This window comes from Canis lupus, chromosome 24, assembly GCF_003254725.2.
Source record: "Canis lupus dingo isolate Sandy chromosome 24, ASM325472v2, whole genome shotgun sequence".
NCBI lineage: Eukaryota > Metazoa > Chordata > Mammalia > Carnivora > Canidae > Canis > Canis lupus.
In genome coordinates, this window is record NC_064266.1 from 19,880,169 (window position 1) to 19,900,979 (window position 20,811).

At 40.2% G+C, this 20,811-nt stretch overlaps 1 protein-coding gene and 1 long non-coding RNA gene across 8 annotated transcripts in view; one reads left to right on the forward strand and one right to left on the reverse strand.

Annotated features, from left to right (window-relative positions):
- PSMF1 (proteasome inhibitor subunit 1) overlaps positions 1–20,811 on the reverse strand; it is a 45,464-nt gene that overhangs the window by 17,783 nt on the left and 6,870 nt on the right. For all 4 annotated transcript variants that reach the window (XM_025469581.3, XM_049100191.1, XM_025469580.3 and 1 more), the window contains 3 exons: positions 16,068–16,220; positions 14,343–14,425; positions 3,303–3,488 (listed from right to left, as the gene is read on the reverse strand). In XM_025469581.3, the coding sequence (XP_025325366.1) occupies positions 3,303–3,488; positions 14,343–14,425; positions 16,068–16,220 (422 nt within the window). The remainder of the gene's footprint in view (positions 1–3,302; positions 3,489–14,342; positions 14,426–16,067; positions 16,221–20,811) is intronic.
- On the forward strand, positions 3,790–19,287 carry LOC112673728 (uncharacterized). 4 transcript variants are annotated; one of them, XR_007405411.1, is made up of 7 exons: positions 3,790–3,907; positions 8,447–8,556; positions 10,645–10,775; positions 12,105–12,180; positions 16,040–16,246; positions 18,243–18,338; positions 19,062–19,287. It is a non-coding gene; the product is annotated as an uncharacterized LOC112673728 (long non-coding RNA). The 4 variants fall into 4 exon arrangements; XR_003145022.3 differs by having other exon boundaries at positions 3,791–3,907; positions 16,043–16,246; XR_004808901.2 differs by lacking the exon at positions 12,105–12,180 and having other exon boundaries at positions 3,792–3,907.

Sequence of the window (20,811 nt, forward strand, 5' to 3'; positions counted from 1 at the left end):
CATTCTAGGAGTTATCCTTTCATTTTGATGCTGTTCTTTAAAGCACAAAAGATTTTAATTTTGACGAAGTCCAATTTGGGCTTTAGGTATTGTATCTAAGAAACTACTGTGGAACACAAGATCATGAAGATTTATTCCTGTGTTCTGCTAGGAGTGTTATAGTTCTCTTATGCTTAGGTCTATGATCCATTTTTAAGTTGCTTTTCGTGTAAGGAAGGGGTCCAACTGCATTCTTTTGGCTGTGGATATAGAGTTGTTCCAGTATCATTTGAAAAGACTATTGTTTCCCCATTGAATTGTCTTGGCACATTTGTTGAAATCAATTGCCCATGAATGTACAGGTTTATTTCTGGATCTCAATTCTATTCCCTCAGCTATGTCTATCCTTATTCCAGTACCACACTGTCTTGATTACTGTAGCTTTGTAATAAGTTTTGAAATTGGAAAGTGTGAGTCTTCTTTTTTCTTTTTCAAAATTGCTTTAGTTATTCTGATACCCTTGCATTTCCATATGAATTTTAGGATCAGCTTGACAATTTGAAAACAAAAAATCTGCAAACAAAAAACTCTGGGATTGGGACTGCATTAAATATGTAGATCAATTTGGAGAATAGTAAATCTTCCTATTTATGAACACAGAATGTCTTTCCATTATTTAGAGCTTCCTTAATTTCTTTCAACAATGTTTTACAGTTTTCGGTGTACAAATTAACTTCTGTTAAATTTATTCATAAGTAGTTTTTCTTTTGGGTATTATTATAAACGGAATCATTTCCTTAATTTTCAGATTGTTCATTGTGCATGTGTAGAAATACCATTGATTTTTGTTTTTTGATCATTTATCCTGTCACATTGCTGAACTTGTTTATGTAAAACACATTTTTTAGAGGATTCCTTAGAATGTCCTATATATGAGATCTCATGTAATTGGCAAACAGAGTTTGTTTTACATCTTCCTTTTTAATCTAGATACTTTTCCTTTTTCTTGAATGATTGTCCTGGCTAAAATCTCAAGTATGATATTACACAAAAGTAACAAGAGCAGACAGTCTTGTCTTGTTCCTGATCTTAGGGGGAAAGCATTTGGTCTTTCTCCATAAGTAGGATGTTAGCTGTTAACTTTCTGCAGACACTACATATTGAGTTAAGAAACTTCTATTGCTAAATGCTTTTATCATGAGAGGGTGTTAGATTTGTCAAATGCTTTTTATCAATACACTGAGATGAACCTTTGGTTTTTGTTCTATTAATGTGGTATGTTACACTAACTTATTTTCAGATGTCAAACCAATCATTTTTGGGATAAATTTTTTTTGGTCATGGTATATAATCCTTCTTCTATGTTGCTGAATTTGTTTTTGCTAGTACTTTAAGGCTTTAAAAATCTATGTTCAAAAGGGATACTGGTTTGTAGTTTTCTTGTGAGGGCTTTGATTTTGGTATCAGGGCCCCACAGATCCAAACAAGATCCAACACTGTAGTTCGTTGATATAACTCTTTAATAACTCTTCTTTTTTCCTCATGCCATTTATTTATTTGACAATGAAAACAAGGTCAATTTATCCTGTAAAAATTTTTCATGTTCCAGTTTTGGCTGGAATACGTGTATCCTCATGTATCTTCCTCAGCTAGGAATTTTTATCTTCACAATTGTAAACTTCAGGTCTGATTCCTAATTAGGGTGGCAGAGCCTCCAGGTGGCCACTGTGGAAGCCCTGGGAGGATTTTTGCTTACTATAGTGGTTACAGGGTCCTCCCAGCACTTAGAGGCAGATACCAGAGACAATGCACATTCTACATAATGAATTCTACATTATAAGAATGACTTGCATCCCATACTTTTGAAAGTCTTGTTAGATTTTCAAGAAGGTGCAAAGCCTTCATAAATTACCCAAGTCTAAGATGATTTTACATATGAGACACTGTCCATCTACTATTTTGTTTGCCATTCTCCTAGGAACTGTTCATCATTTCAGAAAAGTCATGTTAGTAACAGCAATACAATTTGTAGTATTTGAGTTCTGTTATAATACATCTGTATATGCCAGCTTTTGTTACTGTCAAATTCAACATAATTACACATACAAGTGCAAGTGTCTGACTATATTTTCCAGTGTAATTGTGCTCAAGCATGTACACAAACAAATTATCTTATTAGTTACCACCTTTCTACTTCTCATTTATATTATAGGGAGGACTTTATACTGATTCCTTCTAAAGTGTGCATTCAGTTAGATTATCTATGAATTTCATTTCAAGAGAAGTAAAAGAGATTTCACAGAATATTTGTTTTGACATGGGCAGTGAGTGTGAGAGAGCTGAGAATTACTATCTACTTAAGGTGTAAAAATCCGCCTCACCCCCCCCTTGACTGCTGTCGAGAGCTTATTCTTAAAGCTTGCCACCATATTCTGGTTATGTGACAGCCAGAGCACTACACTGGGATTTGACACCTGAACTGCAGCCCTGGCCCTGCTTCTTTATTAGTGGCTGGTGACCTAGGCAGGTCATTCTACCTCTGTTCCTGTCGATAAAATAAGGAGGTTAGATCAGATGAGATGTTCCAACCCTTCAACTACTTTTTATGATTTTCCCTCCCCACAGGAATTCTGAAGAGTGCCAAAGAAATTTACCAATTATTACTTTATTGTAATAAATTAATTTCCCATTTTAATAAAAAAATAAATATAATCTTAATATAATCAAAGATAATAACTGCAAAACAGGATAAAATAACAATGGCAGTTAACACTTACTGAGTGCTTATTATGGCCCCACAGTGAACCCCCAGGCAACCCCCCCATTACTACCACACAGGAGACTCCAAATTGGGAAGTGCTGTCTCAGCTAGAGACTAAGATCTCCCCTCGATTCTTGTCTCCTTCCTCAGACCATGAGTCTCCGGTCATAGACGTTGCCACCCTAACCTGCTAAGATCTTGGATGTGATATCCTCATACTCCATGCTGTTTTGGAAAAGTTCTGAAGCTGTCAAAGAGGTTAGGTGACTACCATGAATGAAATGAAATAGCCAAGACATTTGGCTTACATTCCCTCTGGAAAAGTACTTCTGCATCTCTCCATTTTCCTAAAATACCTGGCCTGGGGCCCTGCTACTAGAAGAAGCTAGGTAGTTATCAGGAGTTGTACAAGAACTCACTGCTTCACTTATGTCTCCATCCACCAAGACTGACAATTTGTTGCAGACACATGGAGGCCAGAGAGGGGGCCAGTGGCAGGATCACTATGGCTAGAATCCTGCAGAAGCATGGGTTAGTTGCCTGCTGGGGGCTCTGTACTCACCAGGGAGGCTGCCGGCTTGTGTGTGGGTGCTGTGGGTGAATCCGGAGGGGGTCTACCTCTCTGGCAGTGGCAGGCGGAAACTCCCGGTGGAGACTGCTGACACTAGCCTTGTCCCAGTGCTCATGGATAGGTGTAATGATCCCAGACGCAATGCGAGACCGAAGTTCCTCACTGTTCTTATAGGTCCTGCGGGAAGGAGACGAGGTGTCAACTGCTTGCACCTGGCTGGCAACCCTGTATACACTATTCTGGCGGCAGTGGCGACGGCGGAGGCGGCGGCGGCGGCCCTGACAGCTCTTGGCTTTGCGCGTGGACTGTTTGCAAGGGTGGGAACGGGCCGCCCGGCGGACCTGTGTGAGGGGGGCAACAGCCCGGTGATGTCTCCGAGATTTGGGCCTAAGCTTCTTAGGCATCTGAGTTGCCCCTCCTCATTTACCACCCCATTAGAAAGAGGTGATGGTGCAGGGGCACAGGGCCTGGACTGGCTACTCCTCTGTACCTGCCCAACCCCTCCCCCAGCCTCATTGTGTGTTCATCGTGTGTCATGGGAAGGGTCATGGACTGCCAAGGCTTCTTGGGGAGGATGAACCAGGTTCCTGGGCCAGGTAAGCAGGGTTCTGGGGGCTCAAGGCCCAGTTCTGTCACCAACTCAGGGCCCTCTCGGAAGGCTGCTCTGGGCCTCTTTTCTTTGCCTGTGACGGATAAGCACTGTGAGCTGTAGCTGAGGTGTTGAGGCAAGTTGAGGTAGCAATGAGTGGGCAGCGCTCTAGAGTTCCTAAAAATCTGGCATTTAAAAATGAGCCATATCCTGGACCAAAAAAGCAAACCTTACAAATTTTAAAAAATGGAAACCATACAGAGTATGTTCTTTGACCAGATGGAATCATACTAAACATCAAAATAGAAAGGAGTTTCTAAATACATGGAAATTAAGCAACCTAATTCTAGATAACCCACATGTCAAAGAGGAAGACATGAAAACAAATACAAAGCACTGAATAAAAATAAAAATATAACATATTACAGTATGTGGGATGGGGTGTTCAGTTGGTTGAGTGGTTGACTCTTGATTTCAGTTCAGGTCATGACCCCAGGGTTGTGAGATTGAGCCCTGCATTAGGCTCCCTACTCAGAAGGGCATCTGCTTGGGATTCTCTCCCTCTCCTGTTCCTCCCCATACCACTTGTGTGTATGCACTCTCTCTCCCAATTTAAAAATCTTAAAAATATATATATATGGGGATATAGTTAAAGCAGTGTTGAGAAGAAACTCCATAGCACTAAATGTTTACATCGGAAAAGAGGAAAGACATTGATAATCAAAATTCTGACCTCAAGAACCTAGAAAAAGAGCAAATTAAACCTGACGAAAGACTAAAGGAAATAATAAAGAATAAAAGTCAATAAAAGAGAAAATAGGAAAATGAGAGAGAAAATTAATAAAAAAAACCCTCTGGTTCTTCGAAAAAATGAATAAAATTGACAAACTTGTAGCAAGATTGGCAAACACAAAAAGGGAGAAGACACAAATCACCAATATCAAGAATGACATGGGATATTACAACACATGTGTTGCCACTGGGAGAATAACAAGAGAATGCTAAAAACAACTTACTTTAACAACTTAGAACAGACCAATTCTTCAAAAACCACAAACTAACAACTCAGGCAAAATAAAATAGATAATCTAAAGAGTTCTATTACAGTAACAAAATTTGTACTTAAGCACCCAAAGCAAAAAATCTCCAAAGCCAGATGATTTCAGTGGAGAATGCTACCAAACACTTTAAGAAGAATTAACACCAAATTACAGTTATTTCCAGAAAATAGGAGAGGAAGAAACATTTCCCAACTCATTTTTTGAGGCCAAGATTGCTTCATATCAAAGCCAGACAAAGAGAGCACAAAAAACAAAACCAAAGACTTGGATTTCCCATGAACTTGGATGTATAAATACTTAATATACTAACAAGTTGAATTTAAAAATATATAAAAAGAATCATATATCTGTTGGTATGCAAGGCTGGTTCAGTAGTCACAAATCCCTACCATATCAATAAGCTAAGAAAAATCATATGAACCTATCAATTGATGCAAAAAATGCATTTGACAAAATCCAACATGTAAATCCATTCATGATAAAAACTCTCAACAAACTAGGAACAGAAGGGAACCTCTTGAGCCTCAGAAAGAAGACCTACAAAAACCTACAGTTAACAATATACTTAATAATGAAAGACCTAAATTGACTGGAGGATATTACTGAAGCTAAGTGGGAGGAAGAGACCTGGGAGTAGGGAAGGAGGGAACAAAAGCTGAGCTATAAATTTCCCCCTTTTAGTTTACTGGAATAGGAATAGAGGTAAAAGTCTTACAAACTAAGTTTATTTCCCTTTAACTGGGAAGCCACTGAACAGGTGAAAGTGGCATATATGGATTATATTCCCATATGGTTTAGGTAGTATGTTCTTGGGATCTTAAATGTTTTGGAACAAGGCTGCTTATATATATATGGAGCAATAATGATGTAACAACTAATAGACAACTAATATTTACTGAACACTTACTATGTGACAGGAACTAAGTCCTTTACATACATTAATTAAGTTTTCAGAACTTAGTCTAGTAAATAAATAAATAGTAAATAAAGTCAGAATTTGAATGAAAATAATAATAAAAATAATGAAAGATTGAATACTTTGCCTCTAAGACTGGGAACATGGCAGGGATGTTCTCTCTTACCACTCTTAAATAACCTAACACTGAAGTTCTGATCATTGCAATAAAGCAATAAATAAATAAGAAAAAAAAACATACAGATTAGAAAGCAAAGAATAAAACTTCCCTTTTTGCAGATGACATGATAGTCTACTTTGAAATTCCCAAGAAATTTACAAAAACACCTCCAAGAACAATGAATTCAGCAAAGTATCACATACAAGATCAACACACAAAAATAAACTGCATTTCTACATACTAACAATGAATGTTTGAAAATCAAAACTAAGAGCAGAACACAATTTATAATTACCCCCCTCCTCCAGAAAAAAAATAGCAAAAACATGTTCAGGATCTAAAAGCTGAAAATTACAAAATGATGAGGAAAGAAATCAAATAGGACTTAATAAATGGATATATATCATGTTCATAGTAAAAATCTCAATTTCCCCCATTATAGGTTAATGATCTTTAGGCTTAATGTAACTCCTAGCAAGGTTTTTACTGACATAGATAAGCTTATTCTAAAGTTAGTATTTAGAGAGGCATGGACCTTAGAATAGCTAAGACTATCTTGACAAGGTAAGTGGGAGGAATCATTCTACTCAATATTAAGGTCTATTATGTAGTACATTAATCAAAACTGTGATATGGGCAGAGGGACACACAAAAAGATCAATGGGAAAAAAACAGAAAACCTCAAAACAGGCCCACATAAGTACAGACAACTGCTTTTTGAAAAAGTTGCAAAAGAAGTTCAATGAAGGAAGAACAAACAGTATTGGAGCAACTGAACATCCACAGGAAAGAAAATGAACCTCTGTCTAAACCTCATACCTTATATTAAAATTAACTTAAAATAGACCACAGGCTTAAATGTAAAACTATAAAAAGGTTAGGAAAAAACATAAAGAGAAAATCTTGGGGATCTAGAACTAGACAAAGCATTCTTGACACCAAAAACATGATCCATAAAATTGATAAAATAAATACCAAATTTAAAACTTTGTGAAGATCCTGTTAACAGAATGAAGAAACTACAAGCTGGAAAAAAAATTTTTATAAACCATCACCTAAGGACTTGCATCTAAAATATATAAAGAACTCTCAAATATACAACAGTAAAAAAAAAAAAAAAAAAAAAAAAAAAAACCTCCAACAATCCAATTAGAAAATAGTCAGATGGCAGATGGCAGAATGCCAAATAATGCCAAATAAGATACACAGATGGCGAATATACACATGGAAAGATGCTCAACATCATTAGTCATTAGGGAAATAAAAATAAAACCACAATGAGATAATACTGCATATCTATCTGAATAACTAACATGAAAAAGAGTGACAACACCAAATGCTGGTGAAGATGCAGAGAAACGGTATCACTCATACACTGGTGGTGGACATGTAAAATGGTACAGATACTCTAGGAAATCATTTGACAGTTTCTTAAAAAGCTAAACATACAATTACCATTGTGCTCTTAGGCACTTATCACAGAGAAAGAGGATTATATTCACATGAAAGCTTGTACCTGAATGTCCAAAGCACCTTTATTTTTAACAGCAAACAACTGGAAACAACTAGATATCCTTTAAGGTTATACAAACTGTGGTACACCCATATCATGAACTCAGCTTTACAAAGGAACAAACTATTGATGCATGTAACAACTAGATGACAAGGGCATTATGCTGAATAAGAAAAGCCAATCCCATAAGCTTAAGCTTACATACTGTATGATTAACATTTTTGAAATGAAAAAATTTTAGAAATGGAGAATAAGTGGTGGTTGCCAGGAGGTTAGAGTTGGGGAGGGATAGTGGGTCTGGCTATAAAAGGGCATCAAGAGGGGATCCCTGGGTGGCTCAGCAGTTTATGGCCTGCCTGCAGCCGAGGGCATGGTCCTGGGGTCCCAGGATCGAGTTCTGCATCAGGGTAGGGTCCCTGCATGGAGCCTGCGTCTCCCTCTGTGTCTCTGCCTCTCTCTTTCTCTCTGTGTCTCTCATGAATAAATAAAATCTTTAAAAAAAAAAAAGGGGGGCATGGAGGCAGCTGTGTGGCTCAGTCAGTTAAGCATCTGACCCTTGATTCTGGCTCAGGTCATGACCACAGGGTTGTGAGACTGAGCCCCAGAGTGGAGTCTGCTTGAGATTCTTGCTCTCCCTCTGTTCCTCCCACTCCTCTTTAAAAAAAAAAAAAAAGAAAGAAAAGAAAAAAGGAGGGATCCTTATGGTGATAAAAAGGTTTTGTATCTTTATATCAATGTCAATATCCTGGCTGTAATACCTAGTATAGTTTTGTACAATGTGATCACTGATGTAAAATGTATAAAGGATACAAAGAATCTCTGTATTATTTCTTACAACTGCATTTAAGACTACAATGATCTCAAAATAAAATTTTTTTATTGTTTTTATTTTTCAGTAGGCTCCACACCCAGCATGGAGCCCAAAGCAGGGCTTGAACTCACGACCCCGAGATCAAGACCTGAGCTGAGATCAAGAGTTGGACACTTATCCAACTGAGCCACCCAGGTGTCTCTTAAAATAAAAAGTTTAATTAAAAAATACATTTTTATTATATAACCATAAGATAAACTGAGAATATTGGACTAGATCAGTGATTTCATGTTTTCTCTCACATTTTAGTGGCCCAACAAGGGCAAAAGAGAAAGCTCAGGGACCCCCATTTCCTGTCTCTACCTTTTCCACCAGAGCAATTTTACTTTTACTAGTTTAATATGTCAATCCTTAAGAACATGGTGCTTGAAGAAAGAGTTCTGTTGTTCAAAAGTCTAACACCTGCAATGGTTTGGAAGATCTAAGGGCCTGTGGTCTCTATATCCCTACAACGATCAGGTTCTTGCTCAGAACACAGAATACGTGCTGCTTCCCTAAGTTGGGTGGAAGGGGTATATCTAAATCTTCTTTCCTTTCAATCAGATGAGTCGTGTGTGGTACAGCTAGCTGGAAGGCTTCTGAGCTCCCTATGTAGGATGTGTGTGTTTCCCTGCAGAACTCAGGACTGATTTAAAAACTGTCAAGTATTGAAGTTCTTACACAATTTCTAAGCCTTAGTAGCACTGCCATTTTGGTAGCAGCAAAAGATAGCCTGTAGCCTGTCATCCTGCAAGGGCAGAAAGAGAAGGGGCATGGCAAAAAGGAACAGGTGTATACTCCTTAGCAAATCAGAGTTTGCTCACCAAGGGACACAAATTCCCACCTACCATGGACAGGACATGCCACAATGACCTAATAAGGAGGGCCTGGCGGGGGAAGGTGACTAGAGGCAGGCAGTTCTGCGCTGCTGGCAGTACGAGAGCAGGGAGGGAGGGCCTGATGATCAGGAGGCAGATCCATACCCCAGGTCTCAGAGCCTCAGTTTCCATGGAGATGATTCCTGGTGATGAGATATTTTTCCCTTTGTATGTTTACTAAGAGCTGCTGCACCAGCCCTGAGCACTCTGCGCTGACATCTCGTTTTGTTCTCAGAACACCGTGAGGTAGTATTGATGGTTCTGCAACTCAGTCATCAAAAAACAAAACATTCCCCCAGCACAAAACCCCAACAAGTGTATTTAAAAATAATAATAATAAATAGAGGCACTGTCACCATTTCTCTCAGTATTACTAAGGGAACTAAATGTTGTAATGAGCACGTAGAGACTAGTACCTGGGTTCTTCCACAGGTTTTATCACCTTCTCTTGCAATACAATTCAAGCATGAAGAAGTCAAAAGAAAGACTCCATGTCCTTTCCTTACCCACTTTAGGGGTGTGGGGGGTCATGGAGTAGGCAGCATGAAGAACAACAGCCCTGCCCTCATGGAGATCACACGCTCGTGCGGGGGAGACCAACTCTAATGATAAAATACCCACTTATTAAAGCTTAAAAGGGTGCTACAAAACCCCCAATATGGTGGGGGGCAGGAGAGGCTTCTCTGAGGAACTCATGTTTCAGGGGGAATTGAAGGAAGAACAGGAGCCGGCTGTGTGAGGAGGTTGGGAAAGGTGCTCTCGGCACAAGGGACAGCTCTGAAGAGGGAAGGAGTTAAGGCATGGTGGCCCAGGCATAGCAACTAAGGGGGAAGTGGTACAGGATAGGGCCAGAGGGGTTAGGCTTTAGGCCTCTCGTCAAGGATTTTGTTTTTTATTCTAAGAGCAACCAACATTCACTGGAGGGTTCTGGGTATTTTTCAGATTAAAAAAAATTTTTAATTGTGGGAAAATACATATAAAATTTAACAACATAACCAATTTTAAATGTATAGCTCAGTGGATTCATTAAATATTCAGATTACTGTGCAATCACTACCACTACCCATCTTTAGAACTCTCCATCTTGCAAAACTGAAACTCTGTATGAAATAATAACTCCCTATTCTCCACTTTCCCAGTCCCTGGCATCCACTATCTCATCTCACCTAAGTGGAATCATACGATGTTTGTCTGCTGTTAGCAGTTTATTTTGCTTAGCATAATGTCCTCAAAGTTATTCCATGTGGAAGCAAATGTCCACCTTTTCTTTTCTTTTTAAAGGTGAATAATTGTAGGTATAGGCCACACTGCACACTTACCACTGTATGTATAAACTACATCTTGTTTATGTATGCATCTGTTCTAGGTATTCATGGATACCTACATGGCTTCCACCTTCTGGATGTTGCAAAATAATGCTTTTATGATGTGAGTGTACAAATATCTATTCTGGACCCTGCTCTCAGCACTAGTGAAGCAGAATTTCTGGATCATATGGTAATTTAATTTCGTGAGGAACCACAACACTGTTTTCCATAGTGGCTGCACCATTTTATATTTCTACCAAGAGTGCACAAGGGTTCCAATCTGTCCACATCCTGGATAATGCGTGTTATTTTCTGGGGTTTTTTTGGTAGTAGCCATCCTAATGTATGTGAGGTGGTATCACTGTAGGATTTCAAGCCAGGGTTTTAACCTCAACTATGTTTTAAAAAGACAGGTCCCATGACTGTGAGAAATTGACTGAAGGGTAGGTAGTAAGCTGGAGGAGAAGTAGGGAATCTCCTTTATGTAGCACGTAAAGGCTGCACGGAAGAGGGGCAGAAATAGACGGGTGGCCACAACCATGGAGGCAGGTGGTTTGCAAGCCTAAGAGGAGTGGAGTGGGTTCAAAATGGTTATTGCTAATTAGATAAAATACAACAAAGTTTCTAGGCAGTTCTGATGACTGGGACTTTACAGTGATGTCCAGCTTCCTCTAAAACCGAGGAGGTCAATGCGGATGGCAAAATGGAATATAAAGTGAAAATAATGGGGTCTAACTATGTAACAACAACAACAAAAGCATTCACCTAAATGCCTTTTGAACACAACAGTCTGACTATGTACATCATCAGTTGGACAGAGTTGAACAAAAAGAATTGAAAAGAGATTGTATTTGGAACTTTACTTGGTTGATTTGTTCTTTGTTGATACTGATGTGGCAGTTCAGAAACTCTGTGTATATGTTAGGATCAAACAATTGAATAAATATGTTGGTGCTGTTGGAAATTGGAGTTCTCACCACAGAAGAGAGATACAAGCACGGAATAAAAGAGTAAGAAGCCCATGGTGATTAGATTAAAAATGAAAGCCTCAGTTTAACATTTAAGAAAAGGCCTTAAGGAAAGAGCTTCCAAGCTCTATGCATTCACTGAAAGGGCTGGGAAGCCAAGGTATCCTCAGTATTAACAAGCACATTCAGGGCCCAGGTTTTGGTTCTTAAATATGATTCCCCACTAACAGAAGTCAAGACTTCTGAGAAAACCGGCTGATTTCAAGGCAGGGCCAAGGAAATGACAAGGTGAGGCTGGAACATCTCACTGTACCAGCAAGTATGAGATGCTTGACCAATGATGGGGACATGTCACAAGGATAGAGGAGGTAGTGTGAAAGGGTTTCCACTGGTCAACTCCTGAACAACAGCAACCAGAGAATGACAGAAACAGACCATAACCTAGAATACAGAAGAATCCTTATGTCTATACTGGTATTTTAAAAAATAAAAAGTAAAGGGGACAGGAAGAATAGGAAACTCTTTTTTTTTTTTTTTTTTTTTTTGTACAGAATGCTGATTAATGTGGAAAGAATGCCTAAGATAGAAAATTACCCTCTTCCAGGCGTCACTATTTAACGGACTCAGGTGAGAACACTGACAGATGCTGAGACGGCTAGATGAAAGACCACTAGGAAGCAGAGTACTCAATGTCTGCTGGTAGAATCCCGCAGATCACTTCTTAAGCATGAAGGAAAATAGACACCTTTACTAGAGAGGGAGCTGGGAGATACTGTCATAACCAAGTGATCAAACTGAACAGAGCCAACGAGACAGACGTCTGGGCTTGATGTGAGATGCTGAGGAGAACGCAGGAGTGCTCTTGTTGAAAATGTTCAGTCTGAATCAAAGATGACCAGATAACCTAATAAATCTGATCATGAGGAAACAATCTGAACATTCTACACAATAAATGACTTGGAGTCTTCAAAAATACCAAAGCCGTGGAAAACAAACATCTGGAAAACTGTTCAGGATGAAAGACAATTAAGGAGCCATGAAAATAAATGCAATATGGGATCTCTGGTTGGGTAAGAAAAAACCCTCAAACCAAACACTCAAAAAACTAGCTAAAAAGGACACTGCATGACGGCTGCAGAAATATCAATGTAGATGGTGTATTAAGGGATACTCCCGTATCTGCGCTACATTTCCTGAGTGTGAGAGCTGTGTTAAGATTATAGAGAATACCCTTGTACGAACAAGGAGCTACTGCTGAAATATTTAGGGGTGAAGGTTAACAAAGCCTGGAGATAATTCTCAGGTGGTTTGGGGATCCCTGGATGTCTCAGCAGTTTAGCACTGCCTTCGGCCCAGGGCATGATCTTGGAGACCTGGGAACGAGTCCCGCATCAGGCTCCCTGCATGGAGCCTGCTTCTCCCTCTGCCTATGTCTCTGCCTCTGTGTGTGTGTGTGTGTGTCTCATGAATAAATAAATAAAATCTAAAAAAAAAAAATTCTCAGGTGGTTTAAGAACAGAATGGCGCACAGAAAAAATAAGCAGATGTGGCAAAATGTTAAGAACTGGTAAACTTCGGTGATAGGTATATGGGTGTTCACTGCAATATTTCTGTAAACCATCTTTTCTGTAAGGTAGCAAATTTCAAAATAAAAAGTCAGGAGAATGAGAAAATGAGCCAGACTGGGAGAAAATATTTGCAAAACACATATATGATAAAAGATGGTTAGCTAAAGTATACAAAGAACTCTTAAAACTCAACAGTAAGAGAACAAACCAATCAAAAAATGCCAGAGATCTGAACAAACGCCTCACCAAATAAGCATATGAAAAGATGCTCCAGGTCATCATAGGTCACTTGGTAACTGTAAATTAAAAGATACTACTACACGCTAATTAGAACGGTCAAATCTGAAAAACTAATACCACCAAATGCTGACAAGGATGTGGAGCAACAGGAACTCTCATACACTGCTGGTGGGAATGTGAAATGGTACTGCCACTATGGAAGCCACTACAGCAGTTTCGTACAAAAATAAACATACTTGGGGCTCCTGGGTGGCTCAGTTGGTTAACTGTCTGCTTTTGGTTCAGGTCATGATCCTGGGGTCCTGGGATAGAGCCCCTGCTGAGCAGGGAGCCTGCTTCTCCCTCTCCCTCTGCCCCCGGCTCATGTTCTCTGGCTTACTCTATCTCAAATAAATAAAATCTTAAAAAAAAAAAAAAAAAAAAAGGTAAAGGTTAAACATACTCCTACACTGCCAATAGTGAAGTGAATGTAAAATATGGAATCTGAGTGAGAATGTATATTGATGCAGGTTCTTCCATTATAACAAATATACAGTAAGCTGATAGTGGAGGCTGTGTCGAGGTGGCTGGAGGCAGACCTATTCATGTAAATTCTCTGCGCTTGTTGTTCAGTTTTGCTGTTAACCTGAAACTGCTCGAAAAAATTAAGTCCATTTAAAAGAAAAAGCTGGAGGTGGAGACCAGATTAGGCACACCTTTTCTCCAGGAGCCTATTCTTACTGACTCCATTGGCCTGATTCCACCTCTCCCCTGTAGCCACCGAAACACTTGCGGACTCAGGCTTACATCATTTTACTTCACGCGGCATTTCCCATGTGAATCTTCTCTTAAAATAAATTGAAAAACAAAAAAGAGAATTGAGAAATGGCTATGCCCAAGAGACAAAGACCATTCTATTAATTTTTCTTGGCTCTCTGAACTTCTCCACCCCGTTCCATTGTTTCTTCTTTTTCCCAGGGAAAAGCCATCCCTTAGAAGTACCTGTGGAAGTCACCCAGGTGTTCTGAATCGATATAATCATCCAAGTTCAGGGTCAAATCTGATACCTGCTGTGACCCAAATTCCTAGAAAAATGAAAACAGAAAACGAGAGACGGGATATTTCTGGGCTAAGGGGAGAATAACAATTAAATATTCAATTTAAAGAAATACAGATGCACAAAGAAATATAACAGGAACATCTGTGATATGTGAAACACCCTTCTGATGCTTATTTAGAAATACTGCCTTTCTGAGGCAGAGCCCAGTAAACCTATTTCCTGGGCACAGGCATATAACTGAGGTGTCAAATGGATGCACGTCTTTGGCTTAGAGGTGGGCAACATGGAAAAGCAGGCCCAGCAAGGGGCAGACATCTCCCTAATGAGGGGGCAGCAGATGCATCAGTGGTTCATTAGAAGGGGCTCTAGGGCCTGGAGCATAAGTCAGCACCTCATGCAGCAGCAGCTCATGTCTGGGGTGGTGGCAGCAGGACTAGTTTCCATGGGGTGGTTTGAGGCACTGTCTTGAAAGCCCAGACTTGAACCTGTTTTAGAGAAACAATTCCTCCTAACAATTCAATAAGCTATCCCAGTTCTATTAATAAACCTAGTCTAACTAACTTGAGGGGATTTCTATAACTAAGAACCCTGTCTGATACAAGATCTAAATGTTCATCAAAACAGAAAAGGATAAGGTGAACATAAGAGAAGGGATGGAAAAATGAAATAAGATAAAAACACAGCAGGAGGCAAACCATAAAAAACTCTTAACTCTAGGAAACAAACCGAGCGCTGCTGGAGGGGAGGGGAGTGGGGGTATGGTAGGTAACTAGGTGATGGGCATTAAGGAGGGCATGCGATGTAACTGGGTGTTGTGTGCAACTCATGATTCGTTAAATTCTACCCCTGAAACAAATAAATACACTCTATGTTAACTACATTGAATTTAAATAAAGGGAAAAAAAAACAGAAAGGGATAAATTATGGTATTACAGAAAACTACATAGTAGTTAAAATTAATAAGGTGTATCTCTATGCATTCCCACGTAAAGACCTCCAAAATATATTGAATGAAAAAAGCAAGGTACAATGCAATTTTATATGAGCACATGGAGATAACCAGGACAAACTTAAGAAGACAGTCACTGCCCTTGTGGTGCTTACAGGCCAGTGGCGGAACACAAATATCAAACCAAAGGATAACTACATGGTTACAAACTGTTGTAAGTACCAGCAAGGAAATAAAAGGATGAAGTAGAAAGGCATAATTTAGATTTTGCTGGCAGGTTAGAGTAGGTAGTTAGAAGGGAAGAGGGTGCATATGGGGTGGCTCATGGCGGCAGGGAAAAGTTTTCCATCCCTGAAAAGGAGAAATGTAAGGGCACCAGGATAGCAGAGAGCAGGCTTCTCTAAAGGACTAAAAGTAGCCCCTTGGGCCTACAGTATGCTTTTTTCATCCCTATTGTCACTGAAAGGATTTACCCTAATTTATGTAATCATTCCCCTGTGATGGAAAGTCCCTCCCTTGATAATACTAGAAGGTGAACCTCTTTGAGCACAAAGCTGTTCTATACTGAGGATTCCTGTCTTGGTTCCAAGAGTAAGGTCATTGGGTAAAGTCCTCACAAACATTTAAGGCTCTTGATCTGTACTGTTAAATGAGTGACACAAAAGTGATCCCAATGTCCTCTCCCACCAGCAGATGCCAACACATCCCTGAGACTCACCAGCACATTGATGATCATGCTGTTCTCTACAGTGACAGCCTTCACAAGGAGCTTTCTGGACCCATCCTTAGACTCATACCGGAGGACATACAGGTCTTTATTGCTGTTCCATTCAGCCGGCAGCAGTTCTGATTTCTTATCATTGGGACCTGGCTGAGAAGACACCAGGATTGAGAGAAGTAAGTTCACAACCTCAGAACACAGAGCTATGAAGGATTTTAGAGATAATCTAATCCCACTTCTTCATTTCACAGATGAGGATATGGAGGTCAAGAGAAATAAAATGTCCAAGTTAAGAGGTCTGGGACTTAGGTCTCTGGACTCCTGCTCCAGTACTCCTTCCCTTGTAGCTGACTGCCTTGATGACACAGTACTAGAACCTGTCCAGAATCTGTAGCCTTGTTTTAGTAAGAATCTCCTCTCCACCCCCCCGCCAAGAATAAGGCCAATTTCCTGAAGGGATAATGTGAAATTCTAAGACCATGTTTTTTCTAAGTTCAGAACTGGACCATCTGCAACAGGATCACCAAAGTGTTGACTAAAAATAAAGATTCTAGGGTAATCCCTTCCATACTGTAGTGGTTTCACAGAAATTATGAACAATTTTCATACACAAATAAAATATAGCATATGTATGAGATAAAACATTATCAAGTGGATACCTGTACATGTGCCACCTGCTTAAGAAATAGAACACCACCACCACCAAAGCCTCAAGTACAGTACTCCTAATGAATCTCTCTCCTTCCCCTCTTGGGTAATCGCTACTCTGCCTTTTTAAAAATTTCTTTACTTTTCCTTATAGCTGTGTTACTATACAAAAAAACCTAAAAATATACTGCTTCAAATGCTTTTGAATTTGTATCACCTTCATCACTTCCTTTTTCGTTCAATATTATGAGATTTCACTGTGTCAAAACATTTAACCATATATAGTCCACTATGCAGCACTCCATTGCAGTACAGTTCATGGCTGTATATAGTGTGGAGTTTATGAGCATGCTGCAAGGTACACAATCACTTACTGATAGATATGTGGACTGTGTACAGGTGAGCTGTTATAAATGATGCTGCTATGAACACTTGTGCATACATCTGCTGACAGGTGGATGAATTTCTATAGAGTATTTGTGGGAAAAGAACTTTTAATTTCTAAGGTAAAGTCAATGAGAGTTCTTGTAGTTCCATGTGGCCAGCAACATTGTCACTGTCCAATTTAAAAATTTTTGCCAACCTGGTGGGTGTAAAAATGCATCACTGTGTGTTGTGAGGTCTTCTTTTTCCTTTTAACTTATCCTAGGACTTTCCTTCTACACCCTGAAGTTTGAGAAATCGTTTTTGAACTATTTCTATAGGAAAAAGTAATATAGTGATTTCTAGGTGGGGAAAGAGTTCTTAAGATCTGCAAAAGAAAAAATGTACTATCTTTGAGACTATTCTAAGTTTAAAGCTTCTTTTCAACGACAGACACTGCAACAGTATCAGACAGCAACAGGCCAGGCGAGAGTGAGATATTTGCCATGGTTACAAATGAAAAAGAATTAATAACTAGCACATTAAGGGAATGCCTGGAAAATGAATGATGATAAAGACTGGAGGGATCCCTGGGTGGCGCAGCAGTTTGGCGCCTGCCTTTGGCCCAGGGCGCGATCCTGGAGACCCGGGATCGAATCCCACATCAGGCTCCCAGTGCATGGTGCCTGCTTCTCCCTCTGCCTGTGTCTCTGCCTCTCTCTCTCTCTATCATAAATAAATAAAAATTAAAAATATTTAAAAAAAAAAAAAAAAAGACTGGAAACCTGGGGATTCCTGGGTGGCTCAGCAGTTTAGCGCCTGCCTTCGGCCCAGGGTATGATCCTGGAGTCCCGGGATCAAGTTCCATATTGGGTTCCCTGCATGGAGCCTGCTTCTCCCTCTGCCTGTGTCTCTGCCTCTCTCTCTCTCTCTGGGTCTCTCATGAATAAATAAATAAAATCTTAAAAAAAACAACAACAACAACTGGAAACCCACTTGAAAATCTGGCAAAAGATATGAACGAGCAAAAGAGCAGACAACTGTATATAGAGGGCTATTCAACTTTATTGGCACTCAGAAAAATGTAGGTTGAAACAATGGGTGCCATGTCACGCCCATCACACTGGTATTACTCATTTCTTGATTTTTTTGTTCATATAGGTGTGAGGACAATGGGGACCCCCAGACACGGCAGGTGGCCACTGAAACTGCTGCAAATCCTCTGGAAAGCAGCCTAGCAGTATGTGGTACCCTCAGGTAAGCTGACACCTTTTGACCCCAAACCCCCATTCTTGGAGGAAACCTTGTGCACAAAGGCACAGGGGACATGACAAGGGATCTTTGTCATAACCTAGTCATGAACAACAAAGTGGAGGTGAAATAAAAAAAAATAAGCTCACAATGGAAGACTATATAGGAGCTAGAAGGAACAAAAAGATCAAATTGTAACACCACAGATAAAGGTAGAAAATAGAACTTAAAATATAACTTAAAAAATAGTGGTACTTGGGTGTCTCAGTGGTCAAGCATCTTGCCTTTGGCTCAGGGTGTGATCCCGGGGTCCTAGGATTGAGTCCCGTATCAGGCTCCCCACAGGGAGCCTGCTCCTCCCTGTGCCTATGTTTCTGCTTCTCTGTGTCTCTCATGAATAAAATTCTTGCATACACACACACACACACACTTAAGGGGTGCCTGGAAGGCTCAGTCTGTTGGGTGCCCGACTCCTGATTTCAGCTTAGGTCCTGATCTCAGAGTCATGAGTTCAAGCCCCGTGTTGGGCTCCACACTGGGCATGGAACCCACTTAAAAAAAAAAAAGTTTATATATATAAACACATAGAAAAACTTAAATTTTTCTTAGAAATTAAGAAAAAATGAGATTTATAGCCAGGTACCATCTATGTAAAAAAAAATTTTAAGACATACAAAAGTAACCTATATATATTTTTTTCAATACCTATTTACATGGCTAAACACAAAGCAAGTAGATTGGAAAGCTCTGGACTCAGGAAAATATGGTGGGAAAAGTTGGACCAAAGATGAAGAACAAGCGCAAGAGACAAAAGTTCGGCACCACAGTCCTTACACACACCAAGGACAACAAGAGGCCAAGAGCAAAAAATTGTGGGCCTCTCCTCTCTGATCACCCTTGGTACTCAGGAGTCCAATGGGAGAAGTGGTCCCAAATACAATTCAAGATGTTGCAACTGGTGTGGTTTCAAAGCTGGCTGGATAACAAGGAAACTGACAGCCTGAAGCAAAGAAATGAGACTGACAAAAAACGAAAGTGATACAAATCTGCCAAGTGAGAAAGAGAAACAACAATCCCTCACCTCCAGCTGGGTACATTTCCCCTAATAGGTTTAGTAGATTCAAGGTTTACTCTGGAAGCTAAGATTTTGATAACTGTGCCTTGTGTTTGTTCTGTCAGAGGTCTTTGAGTTTGTATGTATATCTTTCACATACAGCATATAACCCACCAGAAGTTTTCCTTGGAATATAGATAATCCTGCCTGCTCACTCTCCTACAGACTCTGGCTTGTGGGCAAGAGAGAACCCTGGGGTTAGATGAGGCTAATGCCTCTCACTGCAGGGGGACTGATGGTCCCAGCCCACGGGCCTGCTCTGATATAAGGCAGATGGAACCAACAGGGATCAGCCCTGGTGATATCAGGTCAAATAGGGCATTTCAACCGTCTTCTAGGCCCCGACATCAAATATCAGGCCCCCCCAGAAAGCTGCACCTGGAAAGTGGCCAAAGCATATGGCTGTGTAGTTGAACACCCTCAGATGAAAAATTTAAGGGATCAGAGGGGCTGAGAATCACCTAAGGTCACAGTAACTCAGATGCAGAGCTGGGTTTGGCATTCAGAGCTCCTGGCTGCTTGGTCTACGGCTGGAAATTTTTCCCAGCCAGGGGACTGGCCTCAGGAAAGTAAAGATAGTTGTCTACAAAGGCAAAATCCTGGGGCTAGAAGCATTCTGCAGTGGCTATGAGTTTATCCCAGGGTCTCTCTGGGCTAAAATGCAACCAAAAAAACACAACCAGATCATTCTGGGCATTTCCCCTCTTTTTTCATAACCTTTAGATTCCTACAACAGAAAACAAGATTCTTTTTTTTTTTTTAAGAAAACAAATTTCTTGAACTCCTACCTGTAGCCATCTCTAACCTTTGCCGCCTAACCCACTTGACACCTTTGTAAAGCTCACATGAGTGGTACTGACTTTGAAAAAGTAATCCAAATTCAAATTTTGGATTTTTTGTTGAAGCCAGTGGCCTCACCGCTCTTCTAACCATGTTTTACATACACAACCGCCCCACACAAGAGGAGATAAAACCAGAGGAGACCAGCAGACAATTCAGCTATTTAACTGTCAATATACTGTATAATGAAGCACACACTTTTGGAGCCTTCCTCTCTCATCACCTCTACAAGGGGTGGGGCGCAGGAGGTTGGCTGGAGAGGCAACATAAGCATCCTCTGAGCATAGAAGAATCTCAGCAGAGTCTGCTGGTCCCAGGCCAGAAAATTAAACTCTCTCTTAATTAATTAAACTAATAGATGCCTCTCTAAAGGGCTTCTACTCTCATGGAAGTGGACTTAGCAAAAGTCACAGGAGGACAAGTGCAACCAGAGCTTGAGCAGCACTGGAGACAGGGCACAGAAGCAAGATGACACATCAGACAGCAATACAAACACCCAACCCCAGAGGGCATGCCTGATTTGCC